Here is a 24,621-nt window from a genome sequence, read left to right as displayed (position 1 = left end):
TAAATTGGATGTAGCTGCGTTCAAAAGGTAGAAGGTGAATACTTTTCTAAATCTACGGTTACTGCAGTCGGGGATTTACAACACCACTTGATTAGTCCTACCCCGTACATTCTTGCACTGACGTCATGCAGTAGTCGGTGGGATACCAAACGGCGAACGACATGCAGCGAAGCGTCGACGTCCATGACCTTGGTACTGTAGTGACAAGACACTTTGTTGCTCAAGTGCGATTGTCTCGGCCTTCTGCTCACCTCGGTGTGGCCGCTCTTGACTTAAAGCAAGTGACGACTGAGGTAAGGTCAGGGCGAGCAGAGTGAAGGAAGCTGCTCAGCGTCTGCGTACTGCGATAGCGGCGAGCCCGAGGTCAGGAAATTAAGCATAGGCAAACTTAAAGCACTACGCTGTGAGCAATTCATTTCAATTTATTTAGGTGTTCTTGATGCCCCTTGAATTTGACTCAGTTTAAAATGTTAGCAGGGTACAGCATCCTTTTTTAGGTGCAGTTTGCTGCTAAATGAATCGCGTGGCACCCCTGGATGCCAGTGTACGTTCAGTACATATACACAGATGATGGGCAGCAACATCATGGGAAAAGCACATTTCGAATTGCCCTGTTTCTCTCCCGCCCGGCTTCTAAAACGCTCTCCGAGATGGAGCTGTTTTCTCTTTTGTTCGCTTTGATCGCTCTTGTAGCCTTTTCTTCCGCTCATCCGGCCGAGACTCACAGCATACACTCCAGCCTTCATCGCAAGCGAGCTTTAGATGGCTACTTCGTTGTAGACCAGGCGGAGGGAGACGAGTTAGGCTGCAGCGACAAACAAATCGACACGCTTTACACGGCTGTGATTGAGGCTAAGACCTTGGCCCGAAGTGCTTCAGATGCACTCGCAAAGCCAGCATCGACGAGCTCTACGTCATTCCTCAAGTGGCTTGGCAGTAAGTTAATTGAAATTCATCACTACTTAGCAACCGATACGCTAACACGCCAAAGAGGAGAACGCCAACGATGCCATGAGAACAGCAATTAAATCCAACAACTACGACCCCGTCGCAAACGTACAGCCGCCACGGGAAAAGAACCGCATCCACGACGCCAACATGGCCGCGCTCAGCCCGCCGGGGCTCACCTTCGTGTGCATCCCCTACGACTTCGCGCTCTGCGGGCCGGGGGCTGCTGCCATCGCCTTCCAGACCGGATCCATCTCGGACAACACGGGTCCCCTAGTCACGTTATGCCCTCCATTTTTCAGCAGACCTACATGGCAGAACATGGTCGACGATTGGCGGACGTCTGGGTGGGATAAGACTGGAAAGGTTCTGCTCACGTCGGGATTTACCTTACTACATGAGCTGCAACACATTCCTCAAATTACCGGGGATCAGAGAAGGTGTACCGACGTCGACAACTACGCCCCGGCACCAAATGATGTTACCAAGGCGTGCTATCATCCTTACTGGTATGTATTCTGTGCACGAGCATAATGGCCGAACGTCTTGCTAATCCGACAACAGCTGTGAACACATTGATGATAAGGACAAGGTGCAAAACGCCCAGAATATGGCGTACTATGCATTAGATACTGTTGTAAACCCTTGAGACCTTTTCTAAAGAGATACCCCTGAATAAGAATACAAAGCGACGTTAAGGTTATGTGATGATACCCAGCTCACCCTGATCATCTCGGTCGCAAGTAGTGGCCCATGAAGTGTTGCTTAAAGTTGAGATCCTAGATAATGTGCTACTTGCAGTCTGAGATCATAGCATCAAGCCCAATGTTGTCGACTCTGGGCTCAATCAAGCCGCTTTCGTTTGATTGCGGGGAACCGCGAGAGAGTTGTGTCTCTGATGACAGAGTCGTCCGGCCGCGCTGGCCGCAAGAACCCATACATGTCGAGTAGCCCTTGACACGGAGATTAACCTATCTCCAGTGCACTTTGAATTTAGACTCACCCGCTGTGGAAAGACTCCGGTTGGTTGGATCAGGTCAACAAATATAATGATTACGAGAAAGTGCCCAACGCAGAGTCGCTGGGTCCATAACTGCGATGGTTTCTGCCGCAAATTACAACAGCTGTACGATCGGAATCTGATTCCCGATTGTCAACACGGGTAGTGACGTTGTTTCCCCGTTGTTTGTTGTCTCTTCTGTGGGGTAATTCGGAATAACTCAGGGGAACCGCGTATGGCTTCTTGTCGTCTCTGGTGATCGCTGGGTAGACCAATCAGAGCTCGCCGTGTCCGAGCCTCATTCCGCGTTCTCGCTTTAGGAGTTGTGGGCATCTCGGCAGGACACGAAGACCATCGTTATTATTGCAATAGGTGTTACTTTCCCAAAAAGTAGAAATACGATGCCTGCCCAACGCCAATCTTCTGAGCGAGAAGATCAGTCCTTCACCTTCTCACCACTTTCCTCACTCAAACCTCCATTGACGACTCAGCATGTCGTATCCAGTCGTTCCCGTCTCAGCGTGCGCCGACGCCAACATCCCCATACCATCGCTCTACGGGGCCGAGATTCTCTCCTTGACGGCAGTCCCAGTGCTGAACTACACCCAGACTGCATCGCAGGACTACAACTACAACCACCCCACTATCAAAGCCGAGGGCGTCGACTTCTGCAACATCACGATCACGTACACCCACCCCGGCCAGGATGACAGTCTCGGTGTCGAGACTTGGCTGCCTTTGAGCACCTGGAACGGCCGCATCCAGTCCGTCGGCGGCGGGGGCTGGATTGCTGGCCGCTTCTTCCTCTCGTACCAGGCCATGACTGGCGCCGTTGCCGAGGGCTATGTTGCCTCAAGCATTGATGCCGGGCTCCGAGATAAGAGTGGCCAAGTTGCATACACCCCAGACGACTGGGCGATGGTCTCAGAGGGGAACGTCAACTTGTACAACCTCCAAAACTTTGGATCCGTGGCTCTCCATGAACAGGTGATTGACAACCTCGGGTGTGTGGATGTGTCTTGCTAACCTTCTGCCAGTCCATCATCGTGAAGGCCCTCACCGAGAACTTCTACGGCCAGAGGCACGAGTACGCGTACTGGAGCGGCTGCTCTCAAGGTGGCCGACAGGGCATGATGTTAGCCCAGAGATACCCCGACGCATACGACGGCATCGCTGCCTCGGCGCCTGCAATCTACTGGAACGAGTTCTTCTCGGCGTCCATCTGGGCACAGACCCTCATGAACTCCCGCGGAGAGTTTCCCGAAGGCTGCGAATTCGACTACATCACGGCCGCCGCCATCGCATTCTGCGATCCCGTCGATGGCCTTGTCGATGGCCTCGTCTCTGATGAATCGGCCTGCGAATTTGACCCGATGACTCTAGTGGGACAGCAGTTCAACTGCTCCGGCAAGACATCCGTCATCAGCGAGACGGCCGCGGTGGTCGCTGCGTCGACCTGGGCGGGTCCGCGCACCACGGAGGGAGACTTCCTCTGGTATGGCCCGAACCTCGACGCTCGCCTCTCCGGCGATGCGTCCGGAGGAGCGCAGACTTCGGATCTGGGTTATGCCCAGACCGCCTGCAGCAACGGCACCTGCGAGGGCGCGCCCGCTGGATTTGGCGACAAATGGATCCCCCTCTTTGTGCAGAAGAACTCATCTGCATCCTGGAAAGACTTGACCCCCGAGAACCTCCCCGGCTTCTTCAAAGAGTCCATTCGCGAGTTCAACTCCATCATTGGGACTGCCGATGCAGACTTGTCTGAATTCCGTGCGTCTGGCGGAAAGCTCATGACGTACCACGGCACTGTAAGTTGATTTTGTCAAAATGGCTCGGCAAATACTAACTGTCTCCGATCCAGGCCGACGGCCTTATTCCCCTGAAGCAGACGACGCACTATTACAAGGAAGTCCTGAAGCTGGATCCCAAGGCTCAGGATTTTTACCGTGTCTTCGAGGTTCCTGGGTTGGCCCACTGTGCTGGGGGGGTGGGAGGGCAGCCAACTGCCATGTGGGATGCTCTCGTTGCCTGGGTAGAGCAGGGGAAGGCTCCAGACTCACTTCCTTTGCAACGGAAGGATGGACAAGGCGACGATGAAGAGCGCTTGCTCTGCCCGTACCCTCAGCGTTCTCGCCTATCCTCGGCTTCGGGGGCCAACACCACAGTCGGTGCTCAGTGGCAGTGTGTTGAGGCCTAATTAGTCTCATAATTAGAGCACTCAGCCGCGCATATCTTATTCAATTCTGTCGTTATTCTTTTCGTCGGGCTTTATTGTGGAGAAGGTGGGAGAGATCGAGTGCTAGATCTTTAGGGTCGGCTTGAAATTGTCTCCTCAAGTGTTTGTATATAAGAATGGCCCTTTTAATATTAAATCTCGCCTCTTGAGGCCGGTATGAAGTGGGATTGGATTTATCAAATAGAAATAAGACGTGTACCAACGGACTTGGTGCTGGTTGAGCGCAGATTTTGCCACCCTCGGCATCGTGGGTCAACTAGGGCTTGATCCGCTGGCACGGTCAATGTGACCTATATGATTCAACAGGACAAACCCGCAATGCTTCCTCTGTGGCAATTTATACGGGGCTGTCCTCGTATGAACACGGATGGTTCCTGCTGACGCCATCCGGTGTTGAAGAGATGTGATCAGATAAGGCCAACGACTGTTTTCCTGGTGTGATTGGGTGGTAGTTGCAACTTATCATGAAGTCGGAGATCTGACGGGGTTCAGCCGTCGTCTCGGAATCTTTGTCGTCGAGATATTAATACCTCAACTCATCTTGTCGCGGCTGGCCCGGGTCTTCGGTAGAGGATTGTGCCGTTGGCTGTACATTGACCCGATCACCTGACATGAATGGAGTCTTCAAAGAAGGCATTGAATCATGCTTTGTTAGTCAACTTCATACAAAAGAGAGGAGAATCACGACGTAAAAGCCCACACACCACATATTCTTCAGCAGGTCGGAGCCTTTTACCTTAAATGCGGAGGCTTTTACTTGAAATGGAGACCCTACAACTCAACCTTGGCTTGGGGCTAAAACGTGACGATGCAGAACCCAATCGCGAGCGAGCGACCGGCATGTTTTATCCTCGGGATTCACCCCGCATTCACCCCCGCATGGCGTCGATCCCGAGCCCCGACCAATGCCCTGTTTGCCCGCCATGTCTTCAAAAGGCCATGTATCCCGCGGGATTCACCTCTGCTTCCCCCGCAACACACCCAAAATCGTACGTTTGTCTGTCCATCCTCACCCCGACCCCCGGCCGGCCAGATTGATTGTGGCAACCCCCCACCACTCACGGCAATGGTGATTACTTTCCGGTGGAAGGAGACAAGACAGTGAGTACCGAATGCGGCAGGTTTCGGATGACACTCGGACACTCTTGAGAGAGAGGCAGAGAGAGAGACGAACAGATCGGGGGCCGCCGGTGGCTAGAGCTACATGAAGCCCCGACGCTGCTGCGACGCCTGCCGGCGGCGTCACCGCAAATGCGTCGTGCAACCCGGCGCAACGGGCTGCGGCGCCTGCGTCGAAGCGGACTTGGAGTGTCACTTTGATACCACATTACGCTTTAAGCATGCACCCGGCAGCTCGAGGAAAAGTGCCTCTGTCGGCGATAAGGCCCAGAAGCTGGAGCAGCAGAGAGGTGTGACTTGACTTTCCTTTCCTGAACATCTTTCCTATCACAGACATCCTCTTGCAATTTATGCACATTGTCAATCCCTTGGCTTCCTTCTCAAACCTTCACATCGCTCCTTTTCGTTACCCCAGGGGCTTATTCTATGTTCAGCCAGACGTAAGAGCGAGGCAAGTCGAGGAGTAGAGGAGACCGGGACCGAAGCCTCCTCGTCACCAGCCACTCAGTCCACCCAGGCGGCCGCGAGGAGTGGTAGCATCGGATCTCACGCGTCACCGCACGGCTCAGCGTCGTTCGAGAGCCAGCAACTTACTTTTGCCTTCTCTCCTCCTGCGGGATCGAGGCTTGGCGAGGCGCCTGCTCAGAGGTTCACCGGCCACGGGTCGCACGGTGATGGGAATGCACCCATCGGGTTCATGTTGAATAGGGGCCCGCCGGCTGAGCGTCCAAATCGATCAAGCTTTGCCTCTAGTCCCGGCTATCTCGATTCCATCCGCGATGGCCTGGCCTCCGAGTCTGGGGGATGGAATCCTGGGGAGGTCCAGCCCCAGCTGCAGATATCGTATCTCCTGGGGGACTCTCCGTCGACTCAGGGCGGATCAGCGCCGCGGGAACGGGCTGAGAGTCTCATATCAGATGCCGAGGTCCGACATCAACCTACAGATCCCGAACACTGCGGCTTCACTGGGCGTCAGGCATATCTATTCCGCACATACATCATGAGGATAGCCCCTTCGGTAGGCTTGACTGACCTATTCTCTGACGACGAGTCATCCCGGTCTGAACTTACTTCATGCAGATTGATGCCTGTCACGATGCCCGCCCGTTCACCCTCGACGTTCCCCGCCTAGCCCTTAGCACACCAATACTCCTCAACGGCATCTTCGCCCTCGCGAGCCGTTTTGATACACAAGCCGACGACAATGCCGAAAAGACTGATCTCGAGAGCACCTACTACCACAACCGATGCATAGAGCTCCTCATCGAAGCTTTCTCACAACCTCCCGAGACCTGGGATTCTACTCTCTTGACAGCCGTCGTCATCATGCGTCTGTATGAGGAGTATGACAACGAGACGGACTCACATTACCATCATCTCCGCGGGACACGAAACCTGCTAAATCACGACGCGATTGCAAGATTCGTCACGCAAGGTGGGCTTGCGGAAGCGGCAAGCTGGGTGCACTTGAGGCAGGCACTGTATGTATTCTTGGTCCGCCGAACACCGATTGAGATCTGCCTGGAGAACTTCGAAAGGTCTTCCACCTTCAGAATGAACGATGACACGGCGCACGCGAACCGGATAGTCTACCTGTTCGCGAAGGTGTTGAAGCTCTTCTTCCCCGATGATGGCACAGGGTTTCTGGCAAGCAGTACCGCCGCCTGGGAGGAGCTTCAGGGTGAAGTCGAGGCTTGGTATCGGGACAAGCCGGTATCATTTCGTCCGCTGTTTTATGACCGGCCGGATCTGGCAAGGGGGAAGCCGTTTCCGGTGTTGTGGATGAGTGCATGTCCAGGTAAGTGCACAAGACCTGGAAGCATTTAAGAATGAGAACGATCACTGATGTCGGAGTTTAGCAACCGTTGGTCTGGGATACTACTATGCCTCAAAGGCCATCTTCAGGTTTCAAGACTACAACAGCTCAAATTCAATGGTCGGTTTCGAGGGCACGAAGAAGCGGTTCGATAGCGAGGTAAGCCACATGTGCTGGACGCCTGGCAGGATCTTCAAGCTAACTTCTCGAAATCTCCAGCGCGAGATAACATTCTACTTGTGTATTCTAATGGGCTTGGCACTTTCAAACGAGGCTGTGAATGCGTATTATCTCCCAGCGCATATGCTGTCTCTCTGTAAGTCCCATCAAGACGAGTCCTTGCACGTTGCTATGACATGCTAACAGTGGTACAGGCGGACATCTCATACGACATCCGCTCGAGAGGGAACACACGATAAAGTACTTGGCACAGGTGAGGAACATTGTGCAATGGAAAACGGGGGCGTTGGTCAAGACGTTGAAAGAGCAATGGGCCGAGCTTGACAGCTTCTAATCAAATGATTCAAATTCATCCGCGTGGCTATGCAATTTGGTCGTGGCGTCGCCCCGACAAGACATTGTGACACATATGCAGTGCTCTTCACGGTTCCATATTGTCTTGACGAATCAAATGCCGTCATTGAAGCTGTAGTGCTTGTCCCAGCGCTATTTATCATTAGAAATGGCTCGTAGCAAAGGGTTGAATGGGAGAACTCACCGTGTCCCAGGGACGGCTCTTGTCGACGAATCGAAGATCTGTGCCAAGTCTAATGCGCCCTTCAGGGTCAAAGTTCTTCGTTGAAGCGTGAATCTGGGGCTTCGGTCAGCAAACAGTGAAGTGACATGAGTGCTACAAGCCAACCTACCATGTGGGCCGTGTGAAAAACAACATCGCCAGCTTCATAAGCAGAGACAAGCCACTTCTTCCCATACCTGCGCCCAAAGTCCGCAGGTCCATCGCAGAGGAATCCTGTGGTCATCATGTTCGCATTGAAGGCATTCCTCGTCTCCTCATCACTCATGCCCTTCGCCTTGGCCTGGGCCGTGAACTCGTTCTCAATCTCCTCGCCGAGCTTCTCGCCGTCTTGCATGTAAATCAGACCTCCGCCCTGGAGCCTGACGTCGCCCATAGGAACCCACGCAGTAACGGAGGTCGGTTCGCCGTAGCGCATGAACGACTGATCGTAGTGGACTCCGATGGCCTTATTCCCGGGGGTGTTGTTCCTCAACAGCGACCTCTTGACGGGGAGTGTGTTGTCTCCCCAACCCGTAAACTTGGCCACAAAGTCGCGGAGGGCAGGGTGATTGCAGAAGCCCTGCACTTTTCCGTCTTCGGACCCCGCATACCATTCTTCCGTGTGGGCCTTCAAAGCCTGGTCGGCGAAGATGGCGGACCGGTCCGTCTCTCCGGGCCGCGAGTTCTTTACGCTTCCGGCGCCGATGCCGGGGTAGTCGCCGGGTGACTTCGCATCGTCAAAGATGCCGTCGCGTAGGGATGTCCCGGGCTTGATGACGCCTGATGGCTCGAGGGACTTGAAGTAGGCTTCGCGAGCGGCGAGGACGTCCTCACGGGGGAGGATGCCTTTGAGAAGGAGGTAGCCGTTTTCACGGTAGCGTTTACGGAGGACTTCGAGGTCTTCTGTGGGGTATGAGGGGATGAGCTGCTCTACTTCGTTGGGTGAGAGGAGGTCGTCGTTGACATGGAGCTGGACGCCGGCGATCGTGGGAGGACCGGCTGGCGTGGGAGACTCTGCATGCGGCATGGTGAGTATCTGTTGGTATCCGTTGTTTGCTCTCAATGAACGGTGGTGTTTTATACGATATTCTGGTAGAGAAAGAGGCACGTGAGTTTGCGCTCGATGATGTGAGTAAAGAGAATTGGATGAAAGCAGGCCCTCACAATGAACCCATCGTGAGAAGACCCTTTAAATAAGTATCCTACCAGCCGCCGGGCATCAACACCCGGCGAATTCAAGAATAGCCATTCCCGCCCGAAATTGACGCCGCGTGCCTTTCTTGGCCATAGGGCGCGGTCCACGAATCTCCTCGAAGAGAAAAGTAATCCGCGGGGTAAAAGCAGAGTCCGCCTCTCACCCGGCGAATAATTGCCTAATCGGGATAGCTCTGACAGCTGTGGCTTGGAATTCTCCCCATTCTCCCCATATTTCCCCCGCATTTTCAGGCATTTTGCGGCGAATGTCCCACGCTTGACGTTATCTGATCCCCACCCCTATTCTTCTGCGATCAGCTACGTGGGATGGCAAATGTGAGATTGCCGAGAGGGACGAATAGTTTTCCAGGGTCACGCGGGTGTGCTAGGTCAGTAAGCGGCTTGGGAATGTGTCTGATCTCCACTGGTTCGGAAGAGGGTTGGAACGTGTGTAGTGCCGGCGGGATTGCCGGGACGGATTGGGAAGGCACTCGCCGGGTGACGGAATCCATGGCCACTCTTCCGGCGGAATTGATAACTCTTCGTCGTCGTCGCCGTAGACTACCATGATCAACCATTGTTGTTGGAAGAGAGAACCTGTTTGAAGAGTGAACCTGTTACGGCATGAATCTTGGCACTGCGTATGACCTCGTAGGAGTATGTGATGGGCTTAGTCACGTCGGACAGAAGTCCGAGCATACTGCATTGCGCTCAACGTGAGTAAAAGTAGTGACTTTGAGAATAGGCCCAGCCGCGGATACTAGGTTCGAGTTTTGGTTCAGGCATCGCGTTCAAGATATGCAGCACGGTTCTTTTGGTTTACCGAGGAAAATCTCAAGAGAGGACTATTTTATTAGTTTTCCAACTTCTCCGAGCTACGATCACTGATATCGGTCTTTGAGTCTGTTTAGCAGCTTGTTACAATTCTTCTGCCAGTGAAATTCGAATCCCAGCAGTTGATTACTCGCTTCTGTGACCGGGGACAAGAAACAAAGCGTGATAATGCGCTTGTTCAACTGCAGCAGAGTACCATTGAACGTGTCTGATGGTCATTATCAAGACTGACAGAGAACTTTTGCCTGATTATGTGGATAAATTCAACTTGAGCTTGACATCCAGTTCGTACCCATCGCACAATGAACATGCGAGTCTTGTGCTGTAAAATTGCGGTCGATTTAGGAGACGGAAAGGTACCACAAGCTACGAAGGTGCATTAGCAAGAAGCCAACGAATTGACTCATCCTGATATTTAGCATTATCTCTTCAAGTTGCAGAGGGAAATAAGTCAAATACGTGTACTCCAAGGTTCCAACGCTTCCCAGTAAGATTGGTGTCAAGTACTGGTATTACCTGGGGCATATAAGTGGCTCAAACACTGCAAGGCCAGATACAACTTCATACGCTCCAAGTATACTCATGATAGTAAAACCTTAAAAGTGATTCAGGAGATTTACACGGCGATCCTAGCCCACTTCCTCTACCTTTTTCTTTGGCCATAGAGATTTCTCGATCCCTAGGCCGTTATCCAGTCTGTCCTAGCCCACGGAAATGTCTTCGTTGTAATCAAACATGCAAAATGTTAAAAAGCGGGAACTAAGACATGTGTTAAGACTACGCCTCAATGAATGCTGTATCCCATCGGCTGCTACATCACTGTAACAGCCGATGGGATATGGAATGACTAGAAATCTTTTTAGGACATTAGCTCGAGGCTGTTGTCCCTCCGTCGCATGTAAAAGTATAAAGCAACCAGGCCAACATGTAAATGCGAGCGTACACTCTTTTCCTCATAGTGCTTTTTCACAAAGACCAACCACGGATTTCCCACCTACTTATCATCATGCAAATCGCCGCATACCTAGTTGTGTTTGCCTCTTTGGCCATCACGTTGGCCACAGAGTTGCCGTCAAAGGTCGAGCAAAGGGCACCTCACCCAGTTTTGGCTGCACGCGAGGTTTGCTGTACGTTCCCGGCTGGGAGCGATCGTTGCGTGAGTCGTGCACGATAAAATTGCGAGTCATTCGGCAGCTGACAAACCACAGTCCTGCAAAGCCAACAGCCGCGCAGTCAGTTAATTTACCTTGACTCACCCACTGCCTTGTGGTAATGCTAATCCTGCCGCAGGACTGTGATAAAGGAATCTGCATCTAAAGTTTGTGCGCGACACAACGGTGGAAGCTTTGCTTCTTTAGGGGACGGCTTCTGTACCAGGCCGAGTATGTCTTCTGCACAAGTTGTCTGTGGCCATGTAATTTGAATATTTGGGACGATTGCTGTTCATCGAAGCAGCTCATCCGTTTTAATTACGGGTCTGAACATGAAAGATGCTTCAACTGTTTCCTACTTTAAGCGCATCGAACTGACACCAATTGTTCTCGCAAAACCCAGCAAAGCTCGGTGAATCATTGCTGTACATTGCCTTTAGGTTGTCCTCGAGGTTGTCCTCCAGTAATACTAGGCCAAGATGGTGATTCGCACTTATCGCAATTAAACAAGTTACTTATATATCCTCCATTCACAAAACAGTATAGCCGCCGCTTTTTGTTTTTTTAAAAAAAGGTTTGGTACGGTTTTTGATGTAGGGTGGCGGGACATCAATCACAGGTTGAAGACAGGAATATGACGTAGGAGATCGTGCAATTTATTGATACCAGTACTCCAAAGGCAAATGATAAAAATGACCAATGTTCTTCTTATGAAAGTTATTGTGTACACCAAGATGCAGTAGCTTTAGCTGGCATTAGGCACTTATGCCTTGAACAGCCACACATGTAATAATCGTGGGATAGCCCACATCCCGGGGGTTGCGTTACAGCACAGAATTTAGCAGCTGCTAACCTGCATATCCTCCCGTCTTCCATCACAAGCGAACCCCCACGAATTCCAAAGCGGCAGCTATCGTCGCTATGCATCTTTGGGCCTATCCGGCCCATATCATTGGCCTTCCTAGGATGATTCCGAATCCTACCACGCAGTGTATGTCTTCCCAGGCTCACTAAAGCACTGTAACCCCCCGGATTCTCGTTTCAACTACCTCCGGTCTGTATTAGAAGCTCTCGCGACGACTTTACGCAGAGCCTCATGTTCAAAATCAACAACACACGATCCAAAGTCATTGTTCTGCCTCACGTGCCAACAAAGTTCGTCTTGCGGATACAAGAACCTCGGTGCCAAGTCGGGATGTGTTCCTATCTGCCCCACTGAGTTGAAGTCTTGGCAATACGACTGAATGGAGACGCTGGAGCCTTCACATGCTGGGAATTTCCCGCTCTCCCTCGTGTCTCCCAGAACCTAAAAACAGTTGAGCTCAAATATCAAAAAGGAAGGACTTCAGTTGAGAGTCATCTGCTTCCTGCTGACAAGTGTGATCTTAGGAAAAGATGACATGCGCAACAAATTGCGCAATTGCGCTCAATGATTCCTTCTCAGCTAACCCTGCCGCCAAGCACGGCGCACATTTCCTCTCCCGCAAACCTCGGCCAGCGAGACACGCCAGGATTCTTTATCTCCTTCCTAATCCCTTCCCCGTCGGCTCGGCCCCAGAATCGTTGCGATCTCTTCTCGCCCAGTCTGCCGAGAGGCGATTTCCTACTTGATCCGTCATTCTCAAGCAGGTGTGCCGCACGCAGGACGCCTCACCCCTTATTTTTCCTTCTTCGGTCTCAGTCTGAAGGACCTACTGTATTTGACTGCCGCCGCCATCGGCGGCTCCCTCCCGACTCCTTGCAGCAGGATGTCCAACCTTGAAATTTCCCCACGAAGCACAGCCCAATGATCAAAACCAATCCAATTCGTGAACCCTCGCCAAGCTGGAGTTCGCCTTTTCGTGATATCGGTGCGCGAGTCACGCGACCGGCCGGGCCCGGACTCCGCCGTTCTCCAATCCCCCAATGAAGCTTTCCCGAAGCCTGTCTCTGGCTGGTCACTCGAATCCGCCCCGTCCATGTCTCTCTCAAGCTTGTTCCTTGGCTTCGCGACGGCCCCCCTATCGCTTGACGGCAGTTGCCCAAGACATCCGAGCTCCCCTCGTGGCGGCTTGGCGGGACCCCACAAGCCTATCTGCCATCTACAAGGGAGTTTGCGTCACTCGCAGTTGACTGGGCCAGCTCGGGCGAAGAGTTCATGGCATCATTTGGGCTGCACGAGGATCGATTGGCATCCGTTCGAACAGCCTGAATCGGAATGGTAAATCCGAAAGACAACTCCACAGGTCAGCACGGAAAAGCGATGTGCGAGAACGAACATGCGACGGTGACTCGATTGACTATTCAGGAAGCTCGATATCTTCAATCGCGGGTTGTCAACGAAATTCGGACAGGAATTCTGACCTTGATGTCTGCATGGACGCTCGAATCTGTACAAACAGCCGCCGCAGCATGCGCTCGAGTGACAACATGATGAATACGAGTATCCATCTGCACCAACTGACAGAAAACCAATTGCCGCGGTACCTGGATGCCAATCCTTCCACGCATCAGCGGTCACACGCATCAACAGCGCGTCCCGACTTCCCCAGACCATTCACCCTCCTTCATGTAATGCTCCTTCATCTCAACTGCGCCGTCAGCTGTGCCGTGTCTTCGCCTCCAGACGTTCAGCTGTCCAATTGCCCCTTGCGGTACCTGCGCTCCCAGGGCCAAGACAAATCGGGGCACCCTTTTCTTTTGGATCCGGACGACGGTGAGCGCCTTGGCCGGCAATTGGCCCGTCTGGGGATCTCCCGTCTCCATTTGGAGTTTATTCAACCCCCGATTTTCTCGGATATCACTACGGAATTGGCAGGCGGGAAAGATGTGGGTTCGCGCCACCTTTAATTAAGTGCTGGTCCGCCTACATCGGCTCTGACCAATGCCCTACGCGACCTTCCATTTTAAGCATAATTGGGTGTGTTAAGGCTCCTCAACTAAGGCAACGTCCAACGGTCTGCTGTCAGCCAAATCGAGGATGACTTGTTTGCCAAGAAGCCAGTGCAACAAACCATGAATCGACACGCTTGGATGTCCCATTGAATGGCACAGCGGTCCCCTCTAAGCCTCTTTAAGGTCCCCGCCAGCGCGGAATTGCTTTGTGGAGCTAGATCGGACGTTTATTCACAATATTGACAATGATAGAGTATGGTCAATGCCCGGCATGCTTCCCGCTTGGCTTTCTTGAACTGCGGAGCTGGTTTCCGCGCATCAGCGGAAGAACCAAGCTTATGGATAGATTAACTGCTGGGGAATAGATGGCATTGCTGCCAATGATGCACGCCTACCCCTTGCAATTGCGGATAAGTGTGTCAATTGCTTTTCAGCCTTCGGAGGCAACAGTTCCCACCCACAGACAACTCGCTCTCGTATACAGCTCAAGGAGCCCACAGATTCCTTGCTCTATGACCACGATCTAGGTCCAGTTTAGGAAGCTTGACAGCTTCTAGCTGGAGACCATAGACTTGGCAAACTATCACGCAAGATACCACGCCGATAGGCGCAATGAGATGTCGGATTGACAACATCCAATGTCTACTCCTCCTACTCACGCATCGTGAGAACCATGTATAAAGATGGCCATCCTCCCCGCCATCCTCTCAGCTTTTGTTCTTCAGCCTCAGCCTCATCCTTCAAGCTCAGTCGCCTCCCTGATCTAATCCTCAAGGTTTCCCCTCATCGGCCAAAATGACCAACTTCCGCCGCCTCGCCCTCGCCGTCGGAGCCCTGCTCCCCGTCGTCCTTGCCGCTCCCGCCGCTATCAAGCGCGATGAGCCCAAGTTCGCCCCCGGCAAGTACATCGTCACCCTCAAGGAGGACGCCGCTGCCAACGTCGACTCCCACTTGACCTGGGTTGCCGATGTCCACCGCCGCTCCCTTGGCAAGCGTGACACCGTCGGTGTTGAGAACAAGTTCAACATCAGCAACTGGAACGCTTACTCTGGCGAGTTCGATGAGGCCACCATTGAGGAGATCAAGAAGAGCCCCGAGGTAAGCCTTCTCGCCAATCGTCTCAACCTGGACGAGCAGCAGACTGACATCATCATCATAGGTCGCCCTGGTCGAGCCCGACTACTACATGTACCTCTCCGACTTCGTCGTTGAGGAGGTCAACCCCAAGCGCGCCCTGACTACCCAGTCTGGCGCCACCTGGGGTCTCGGCACCATCTCCCACCGCACCTCTGGCTCTACCCAGTACGTCTACGACACCTCCGCCGGTGCCAACACCTACGCCTACGTCGTCGACTCTGGTGTCCTGTCCACCCACAGCCAGTTCGGCGGCCGTGCCACTCTCGGCTACAACGTCTTCTCCTCCGCCCACGTTGACTCCATCGGCCACGGCACCCACGTCGCCGGTACCATCGGTGGCTCTACCTACGGTGTTGCTAAGCAGGTGAGTTGAGCCTCAAGCCCACATCAGTTTCATCAGCCGGGACATCCCGCTCCCGCAACTGAGGGCAACCCCCACCTCTTCCTTGACCCATCCACTAACACCAGCCAGACCAACATCATCTCCGTCAAGGTCTTCGAGGGCCGCCAGTCCACCACCTCCGCCATTCTCGCTGGCTTCAACTGGGCTGTGAACGACATCGTCTCCAAGTCCCGTGCATCTCGCTCCGTCATCAACATGTCCCTTGGCGGCGAGGCCACCACCACCTGGACCACCGCTATCAACGCCGCCTACAACCAGGGCGTCCTCTCCGTCGTTGCTGCCGGCAACGGTGACGAAGTGACCGGCCAACCCCTCCCCGTCTCCAGCCAGTCCCCCGCCAACGCTCCCAACGCGCTCACTGTCGCTGCTATCGACTCCAGCTGGCGCCCGGCCACCTTCACCAACTACGGCCCCGGCGTTGACATCTTCGGACCTGGTGTCTCCATCCTGTCCTCCTACATCGGCGGCAACTCTGCCACTGCCTCCCTCAGCGGTACCTCCATGGCTGCCCCCCACCTTGCTGGTCTCGCCGTCTACCTCCAGGCTCTTGAGGGTCTCTCCACCCCCGCTGCCGTCACCAACCGCATCAAGGCCCTCGGCACCACCGGCCGCGTTACCGGTACCCTGAGCGGCAGCCCCAACCTGGTTTCCTTCAACGGTGCCAGCGCTTAATTGCGACTACCTCAGAAAACTTCCTAGACAGTAGAAAGAGGAGGATTGAAAACATTGATTGTCTATAGACAATAGTCTTTGTCTGACCATGTCTACTTCTCTTAAACTTTGGTTTAGAACAGTTGTGGGGTTATAAAGATATCTACGACACGAGCACATAATCGCTGAATAATACTTACTCACATATCATCTTTGTATTAGGGAGTGATATGTTTAAATTGACCTTGATTCGCCTCAACCCCTGCTATGATCTCCCCCTCACTTATCGTAGGTAGGCCAGATACCTGTCTTCTGTGCCTGTTTCTTCATTGCAGTTATTTGATCCTCTCGTATCACAAGATGAATGAAGTTCGCCCAGGCCCTACTCGACTCCTGTTGCCCCTCCCTCAGTCTGTCGGCAATAAATTCCTCACATGCTGCTTGCGGCCCCCAAATCTCGCGCGACTTCGGAATGTCACGGAGGTCCCACAAACTGCCTTGGAACGTGTCCCCTCGAGAAATCGCTTTGGGGGACAAACCCTTATCAGCAAGAATGTCGCACAGCGATCCCCGTGCCGTACAAGTACAGTGGAACCGCACGTCATGATCTCTCCTTGGTCGTGTAACCCACCCCAGAAACATAATAAACATCGAACGCGATTCCGGCCTTGCCAACGGCTTCAACGCGGCTTCAACCATGGATTTGCGTGCCGCCTCAATAGTTTCTGCGATTGACACGGTCAGTTACCAACTTTCACACGAAGTTCTCACTGACGTACCAATGGTTCCGGTAGGCCTTAGATAGATGAAGTGCTCGAGTGAGTATGGATCGATTCCAACGTCATTGCCTGGTTCGATGGGCATGTCCACGCTGAGTAATTGTTGCTTTGAGCCAAACCGCAACCAACCATCAGAGCCAACGACTGAGTTCCACACCATTAACCACACCATCTCGCGAAACAAGTAGTCGTCTCCCATTTCCCACGCGATTCCCAGCAGCCGATAATCCCAAGTTTCGCCCTTCTTCATCGCGTCGATCCATGAGCGAGCCCAAGGTCGTACAAGGGCAGTGGCGTCGTATTTGTTGGTAAGCGTGAGCAGTGCGTACAACTTCGCAATCGATAAGGTGATCGGAACCATTTCAAAGCGTGAATGGACCATCCCAAGGAAGATTTCCATCGCTTCATTGTCATCATCAGGCAAGTCGACCACCCATTGACCAACAGTAGGGCGAGACGCCGCGAACTTGCCAAAGAGCATCTTGCCAAAGACCGGGGATGAGCGACGGAGGCTTTGTGGACAGACTTGGTAGAATGTCTCCGTGAATCCCACGCAGAAAGTGAGGTCGCCATCTTTGTCGTAGACTATGGCTTCAGTGGGTGTCGTCGTCATCTTTGCAGTCGCGTCGTGGTCGACCATGTTGAACTCCGGAAAGTCAAGTTCGGATGATGGGTGTTTGAACAACATGGCTGAGTCCAGTAGTATATGAAGTATTTTAGGCAAAACCAGAGTCCCAGATAAACGTCATATCTCATCTTCGGTCTGCTTCCATGCCTCTGATGAATACACCGTCCCAGACATTGAGACAGCCATGAACGACCACTTCAAGACATTCCTTTGATGTAATTCATTCTGGCGAGACATTCTTACTAGAAACCCAATAGTCTATCTTCTACCCAGACATTGTAGTTCTATCTAGAATCTAAACGACTTCTGAATCTTTCCAAGCTGCGACTACGTTCAAGCATGTGTACTTGGTGTTTCTGAATGACCATCCCAACGCTTACCACCAAGAAGAATGCCACTAATGTCCTTGCCTAGGCCCCCAAGAGCACTGCGCGTTGATCCACGCGCCTCGCCTGCCTCCAAAACGCTTGTTCTTCCGCTTTTCTATCAGCATTTCTCGTCAGAAAGCCCATCACCTCATCTTCCGCTTTTGTTTCAGAATTCCTTGTCGGAAAGCCCATCTTCACAGCCTGCTTATTGAGATAACGAAGTTGGCTCGGTGTAATGAACTCCAATCTTTTGCATATCTCCCCTGCTCTGTGATCTCCTTCTCTCAATCCAGTAGCGAAGCTTTTCAAGCAATCGAAATGGTGTGATAAGATTTTGATCCGAGGTAGAACACAGAACAGGTCTGTGAAACTCCCGTTATACCGTTGTGCAATGCCCGGTAACGTGATGTTGTGACCGAGGCTTTGGAAGGCTTTGAAAAGAGACCCGAAGGCCATGGCGTCGCATGCCGAGTGCTCCTCAATTGAAGTCAAGTGTTCTCGACGGCCCAAATCTACAGTGCATCTGCCCCTGGCCAGAGAGTCGTAGAGTATTAGATAGGGCTTCAGGTATTCCTGGACTAACGCCATACGGTTCTTCTTGATTGTCTCTGATTCACCTTTTGTTAGCGTCCCAAGGCCATCATGGACGAAGCTTCAGTCCGGCTTACCCATCATGTTGTCGGGCTGCAGATGGAGGATCGAGTCCATTGGGAAGGTCCAGGAGTTATCCAGGTGTGTGGCACGCTGAGACATGGAATTCGCATCAAACGAGCAAGGCAGCTCTAGCTTCTTGTCTGGGTCCAGACACGCAGTCGCATCTGATATACAGCTTGAAAGCTCATTCGTCGGCCTTCCATATAGAAGCGTGCCATCTTCATGAATGGTACAGTCTCGAGTGATGGTGACCATCATCTTCTCGAAGAGCTCAATGTGACCCAGTTCCCACGCCACACACAAAAGATACGGATCATCCGTTTGGGACCCGACAGCATCGATCCATCGATGTGCATAAGGTCTAAGAAGGGCGGTGGCATCGTACTTCTCGGTGAGCGTTAGAAGATCGTAAAGGTCTCGGACGGACAGTGTTTCCGGTGTGACGTGGAATTTTCCGTGGATGATGCTCAGAAATATTGCCATCGCCCTGGCCCCATCCTCTGGCAGCCTAACGATCCATTTTGCGCCGTCTGAAGGTTTTGATTCGGCGAAATTTCCATACAGCATCCTTTTGAAGACCGAAGATGATCGTGCGAGTGTTTTGGAGCACACCCTGAATCGTGCCATTTCTGGGCCGACGTGGAGCATCAAGTCGCCATCGCTGTCATAAACTCCATTTTCTGCTGTCAATGGCAGGCTCTGAGAAGCCGGCGTAGATCCCATTGTAATACGGTTTTTTTTTCCTAGCCAATTGAGCGTCGGTGAGCGAATGATGTGGTTGCTGGAGGTGCGTCTGCTGGTTGCGAAGTTCAAGGTTTGAGTAGAAAAAAAAGCACCTGATGAGTCTGAGTCGCTGCGCGACACTTTATGTGGGGCAGTTTCACGCATTACACGTGTCTTCAGAGCATTACTTGGATCCCTTGATATAGAATCTGGGTATTTTTGCCATTGAATTGCGAAAGTAGCTACAAATTTCGACACAAGCTTTCAATGTCTAATCAAACTTTCCCTGAGATGAAGGTGTGGCAAGAAGCCATTTCATCACTTGAGCAAGTTGAGCTTGCTTCTGTCATCCATTAAGGTTCAAACCCTGAATTTGTCCGTCGCTGCTTAACCTGCCGTCGCACCATGCAATAGTTGACCGAAATAATGACCAAGAACATAGTGACTGCTTGGTATTCGCGTCTCTCATCAGGCTTCTGGTGTGAGATATCGGTGCTTGACACTACCAGCCTGATTATGTTCGTCCAGACCAGTCTTCTTCGCCTGCTTCTGAAGGTGTTCCAAATGTTCCAGTCGTACGAAAACAGCCTCAGTAATCAACCGTTCCTCTTCCAGACGACCTTTATCTATATATTGCAAAACAAGAGACGCGCATTCATCGTGACTGCAGTCGGTCTGAATTCGCATATTGTCAATTTCTTTCTTGAGACCCTTCAGGTCTTCGTTGTACTTGAACTCCTTCTGCGTAATATCCAGGCCCCTGCGAGTAAAGCTGATCATTAAGGAACCTAGCAATAAGCTCTCGCAGTCGAACTGCTCGGCTTCATCCGGGTGAACGCAGGTTCGAGCAACCGGAGCCTCTGTGGACCTCTCGTCGACCGTGAGTTGATAGTAAAGATCAAGAAAAGGTCTCATGATAGCCTGGAGGACATCTTCTCTGAGTTTCGCTAGATACTCTATAAATTACTAGTCAGAACATAATTGTTCCTGAGGGGACTTGAACTTGAAGGTGGTACTCACCAAACAGCCCCGGCGGGTGCAAGGCCTCGTGGTCGAAGAATTGAAAGTCGTGAAACAGCTCCTGTTCACTACCGTAACAGGTGTAGATCACGTTTCGCACGTTGTTCTCGAAAATAGCACGATGTCCGGTAACCCAAGCAAGACACACCAGGTGAGAGGAATATCCAATGTCGGACCATTCGGCTGCTTGATCCATCCATTCCTTCACCCAGGGTCGTATGATGGGCAAAGCGTCGTACTTTTCAACGATGACGACCAACGCGCACAGTTCTTGGATATGAAGCTTCGTCGGCACATCTTTGAAACAGCCGTGAACGATGTTGAGAAAAATTGGGAACATCTCGCGGTTGTCCTCTGATACCTCAACTATCCATTGGCTTCCTTCTGTGGGCCGAGCCTCCGCAAAGTCCCCGAAGAGCATTGCCTTGAACACGGGCGAGTGGCGAGCAAGGGCCCTGGAACAGACGACGTAGGTAGTGGGCTCGCCCCCCTCGCGGCCCACATCCAGATGCAGGTCACCATCCTCCTCCACGATGACTGTCTGCGGGTCGACGCCGATGTCGTCAAGCTTCGTTCTTTTGACGCGATGACTTGCCATTGCCGCCGAATTGGTGTCGAGGTTGAGAACCCAAAGAGAGAGAGAGATGTAAACATGGCTTGTCAGTTACCCTTGGAGACGGTACGAGTAATGAGCAGCTCTGCTTATGTAATGTTCGAGCTCAACGGGTTTGGCGCAGCACTTTCGGCCGAAATTCCTATCGGCCGAGACAAACTGATTCACCGGCAGACAGCAATAGCAACGACGACTAAGTGTATTGGGTGTGTAGCTCGAATCTCCCTGAAATAACTAAGCTTTTTAACGCCTGGAGGGGCAGATCTGTACGCATTTACTTCAACCCCGACTTAACTGCCTGCCGGCCCAGACGTTCCTCTTGCCCGGGAAGAAGGACGATGGTGCCGCCTGTGTCTCTCTTCTCCACCTCTCGCAATCCTCGTCCCTTCGCTAGTCTCTCTTCAACATCCATGCGACGAAGTCTTCGTGGTGACTCGTACCCAGGAGACTTCTTCCCCGAAGTTCCACGCTGTCAAGGCTTTTCTGGAGATCAAGAATGGTGCCACGGTAACGCCGGGCTGCGTCTCTTGTAGCCTCTTCTATGACTGTCTTGCGGAAGCTTCTGATCAGAGACCCAAGTAGCATTTTGTCACACTCTTCTTGGTGGGCGGGTATGGGACAACGCTGCCGGCTGTTTGCGAGGTCTTCATGCAGCATGATGAAGGGCTCCATAGCAGCATTGATGAGCTTGGCGCGTTGGTCCCTGATTTGGTCTGCTCGAAATAAAGAATTAGCATAACAAATATCTAGCGACTTTGATGGCGACAGCGACATTTTTATAACATCGACGCCAGCAATCCTAGTGTAGAGCAGTGATGGTACCCACCAATAATTTCCTCAGGAACCAATTCGCCCAGATACTTGCAAAGGTCTTGTGGTCCCGCCTCAGACGCCTCTTCATCCTCGTTCCAAGCCTTCGGCACAATGGAGATCCGGTCATCCCCGGAGATGAAAGATTGATCAACTATGACCGCCATAGCTATCTTGAATTTGCGGATGTCCCCAAGCTGCCATGCAATATGGAGGGCGAATTTGGGGGAAATTCTGTGACCGAAGAGGGCATGAGGCATGCAGGACGTAACCCATAGCTTGAAGATTCCGATGCAGTCGTACTTGTCTGCAATTACTATCATGCCGGAGAAGATAGGAGGTGTGAAGCGCCGAGGAATATCCTTGAAGTTGAAATGCAGGATGTTCAACACCGCCTCCATATGGTCAGGATCGTCTTCGGGGAGGTGCACGACCCAGGCGGGCTCTTGCTTCGACGACTCGGAAGACGGACGGGACTCGGCAAAGGGACCGAAGAGCATCCTGTCAAAGACTGGCGACGCGCGTGCGAGGGTCTTGGAGCAGACGAGGAAGGTTGATGGGTCGCCGTCACGGACGTCGCTGCCAACCACAAGGTGCAAGTCGCCCTTGCTGTCGAAAATCGTGGTCGGCGTCGGCGTTAGCATGACTGCCTTGTCGAAGCGAATGCGCTTGGCCTCCGGCTCGTCGTCATCTACTATCACCACTGGTCGGCGTCGCCGGTTGTCGTCCATGGCGAAGTTGTTGTTCTTTCGTCGTTGGCGTCTTTCGGGTGTGAAGGTGGGAGATTTTGTGGTAGGGAAGGAGGGAAAGCGACCTCCCCCTTCAAAGATTCGGAAGGAAGAACCCGAAAGAGAAAGCGTGCGAGGCATCAGAAGGGCAGGAGCGTGCCTACCTTACAAGGAGGCAGGCTCCTGCCAGAAAAGATTTGGTACGGAGAGGTCAGATGGAAGGAGCTTCCCACAGCAAAGGAGTAGAAGTTGACATGACGTGTAGTCAAAAACTTCCAAATGGCCAGTGAAATCAGCACCAGGATTCCATATTAGTGGTAATTGTCTTTTAGATTTTCGTGGCGCTATCTACGCTGCTGAATCCATGTGTTCTCCGGCCTGAAAGAGTTTGATCCGCCTTTGCCATGCACAACCAAATGCTCTGTCTCTTCAAATCAGACCGCAGAAGCAAGTTGAGAAGTTGGAATCCCAATATAACGCCAATCTTCCCTATGTCCTCCTCGCGAGACCCTTACGAAGGGTAGTCAAATCCAGCTGTCTGGGCTGGGGCCTCCAAACGAATCCAATGTTCCGCCTTCGTTTTGCAGAAAATGTTTATTTCCTTCTGCCCCCAAAGCATTTTGCCCTCGAAGGTCAAGTTGCTCGTCAATTGAATGCGTTGCTCGCGGACCCTGTGGCAAAGTCCCTCATCGTAACCTCGCGGAAACATTTCCCCTTTTCCTGAATGGATTCTCAGTCGTTTCGCAATTTCCCGATACGCTTCCGCTGCGTCTTCGCCGATCATGTTCACCCTGATTGACTGGTAACCATGAATGAGATATTCCGCGCAAGGATGTTGCATTCAACGAGCATCGCAAATGCCTGTCTTCTTCGCCTGCCCTTCCATCCGGGCTTGGTATTGAGGTTTCAGCACGAGCGCCTCTGCTGTCCTCCGTTCGTTGTCTGCGGAAATGTTGTCCCGGTATTTCGTAAGATTTCTCCTGCAGATGCTATGCTCAGTTTTGTCGTTGCTCTCTCCGACGAAGATCTTCAATGCAGCGAGCTTGTCCTCCAGTTGACGCACAGTCCCGCGGTAAGCTTCCACTGGGTCTTGAGCCATGATATCAATGCCCTGCAGCAAGCACTCCCTGATCATAGATCCCAGAGCTACTGAGTCACATCTCATTCCGGCTTCCAGGAGATAGGGCTTCACTCTAGCTCGGTAGCGGCATAGTCCCTGCTCGGAGATGAGGGATTTGTAGAGTTGAATGTACGGCTCGAACTGAATGCTCACCAACTTGTGGCGCATTTCACGGATGGTGTCTGTGTTCCAAATTAGTATGATTGATCTGCAATTTACCACGAGAGATTCCGCTCACCTAGAGCGTCTGAGGGGCCCCAATTGTCCAGATCAGCTGCGAGCTTGATGTTGTATATGCCCCATGCACCGGTTTCCTTCGATCGGCAATTCTGTTCATACCACAGGCTACCTTGCTCGTCGATGAAGGATTCGTGGATGATTTTCGTCATCTTTGATTGGAAAGTCTCCTTGTGGCCAAGATTCCATGCGATGTACAATGCCAATTGCAAGCTTTCCGATGTCTTGATATCTTTGAGCCAGGGCTTTGCCCATGGGCGAATAAGGCCGATGCTGTCATACTTGTCAAGCAGTACCAGGAGTAGGTACAAGTTGTCAATTGCGATTCTTGACGGAACTTGGCCGAAGTGGCCATGTATGACATGGAGAAAGATCTTGAAAGAGTCAGGTCTGTCGTCGGGTAAGTCGACCACCCAGTTCTCCTTCTTTGTCTGGGCGCTTAAGGACTCCGCGAAACCCCCATAGAGCATTCTCTTCAGCACCGGCGACGATCTTGCTACCGTCCTGGAGCAGACGAGGAAGATGGTGGGCTGGTCAGTATGATCGGATCCAACTCTGAGTTGCAAATCTCCAAACTCCTCAAGAACGACAGGCGTGGTCGGCCCTGTTGTTTCCAGCTTGGGTCGCTTTTTGTCAGGCTCACTCATTGAATTCTCCGAGTCACCCATGATGATGAGCAAGAGACGATTGATGAAAAGTGTCTCCGCAGTTGGTGTTGAAGGTCAAGGTTGCAGTTGATAAGGTTGTAAATAATGAGGCTGTGCTGCGGTAAATTGAATTACGGTTGCTTTTGCTGTAGAGCCTGTAGAAAGTGTGGAACATTCTGAGTTGAATCTGGTAGG

At 52.3% G+C, this 24,621-nt stretch overlaps 7 protein-coding genes across 7 annotated transcripts; 3 read left to right on the top strand and 4 right to left on the bottom strand.

The window, feature by feature from the left end:
* Positions 1-650: 650 nt before the first annotated feature.
* On the top strand, positions 651-1,597 carry CGCS363_v002501 (uncharacterized protein; the record flags this gene model as incomplete). Its single annotated transcript, XM_036634350.1, has 3 exons — positions 651-936; positions 992-1,457; positions 1,513-1,597. 3 exons carry the CDS (start codon positions 651-653, stop codon positions 1,595-1,597), a joined length of 837 nt encoding a protein of 278 aa, XP_036500684.1.
* An 843-nt stretch (positions 1,598-2,440) lies between these two features.
* Positions 2,441-7,633, top strand: CGCS363_v002500 (putative feruloyl esterase; the record flags this gene model as incomplete). The annotated part of the gene is made up of 8 exons (XM_036634349.1): positions 2,441-2,935; positions 2,986-3,756; positions 3,810-3,913; positions 5,742-6,321; positions 6,384-7,101; positions 7,163-7,278; positions 7,339-7,435; positions 7,494-7,633. 8 exons carry the CDS (start codon positions 2,441-2,443, stop codon positions 7,631-7,633), a joined length of 3,021 nt encoding a protein of 1,006 aa, XP_036500685.1.
* Positions 7,634-7,746: 113 nt separating this feature from the next.
* CGCS363_v002499 (uncharacterized protein) lies at positions 7,747-8,882 on the bottom strand (the record flags this gene model as incomplete). Its single annotated transcript, XM_036634348.1, has 3 exons — positions 7,747-7,785; positions 7,838-7,930; positions 7,986-8,882. The coding sequence occupies 3 exons, from the start codon at positions 8,880-8,882 to the stop codon at positions 7,747-7,749; spliced, it is 1,029 nt and encodes a 342-aa protein (XP_036499821.1).
* A 5,821-nt stretch (positions 8,883-14,703) lies between these two features.
* Positions 14,704-16,120, top strand: prb1-1 (Alkaline proteinase; the record flags this gene model as incomplete). The annotated part of the gene is made up of 3 exons (XM_036634347.1): positions 14,704-15,006; positions 15,068-15,409; positions 15,518-16,120. The coding sequence occupies 3 exons, from the start codon at positions 14,704-14,706 to the stop codon at positions 16,118-16,120; spliced, it is 1,248 nt and encodes a 415-aa protein (XP_036499822.1).
* Positions 16,121-19,719: 3,599 nt separating this feature from the next.
* Positions 19,720-20,869, bottom strand: CGCS363_v002497 (uncharacterized protein; the record flags this gene model as incomplete). Its single annotated transcript, XM_036634346.1, has 2 exons — positions 19,720-20,207; positions 20,272-20,869. The coding sequence occupies 2 exons, from the start codon at positions 20,867-20,869 to the stop codon at positions 19,720-19,722; spliced, it is 1,086 nt and encodes a 361-aa protein (XP_036499817.1).
* A 405-nt stretch (positions 20,870-21,274) lies between these two features.
* CGCS363_v002496 (uncharacterized protein) lies at positions 21,275-22,425 on the bottom strand (the record flags this gene model as incomplete). The annotated part of the gene is made up of 2 exons (XM_036634345.1): positions 21,275-21,597; positions 21,711-22,425. The coding sequence occupies 2 exons, from the start codon at positions 22,423-22,425 to the stop codon at positions 21,275-21,277; spliced, it is 1,038 nt and encodes a 345-aa protein (XP_036499818.1).
* Positions 22,426-23,263: 838 nt separating this feature from the next.
* On the bottom strand, positions 23,264-24,447 carry CGCS363_v002495 (uncharacterized protein; the record flags this gene model as incomplete). Its single annotated transcript, XM_036634344.1, has 2 exons — positions 23,264-23,724; positions 23,781-24,447. The coding sequence occupies 2 exons, from the start codon at positions 24,445-24,447 to the stop codon at positions 23,264-23,266; spliced, it is 1,128 nt and encodes a 375-aa protein (XP_036499819.1).
* Positions 24,448-24,621: the final 174 nt, after the last annotated feature.

This window comes from Colletotrichum siamense, assembly GCF_013390195.1.
Source record: "Colletotrichum siamense strain Cg363 chromosome Unknown KSG_Cg363_contig02, whole genome shotgun sequence".
Lineage (NCBI taxonomy): Eukaryota > Fungi > Ascomycota > Sordariomycetes > Glomerellales > Glomerellaceae > Colletotrichum > Colletotrichum siamense.
This window is presented reverse-complemented; position numbering and strand designations above follow the sequence as displayed.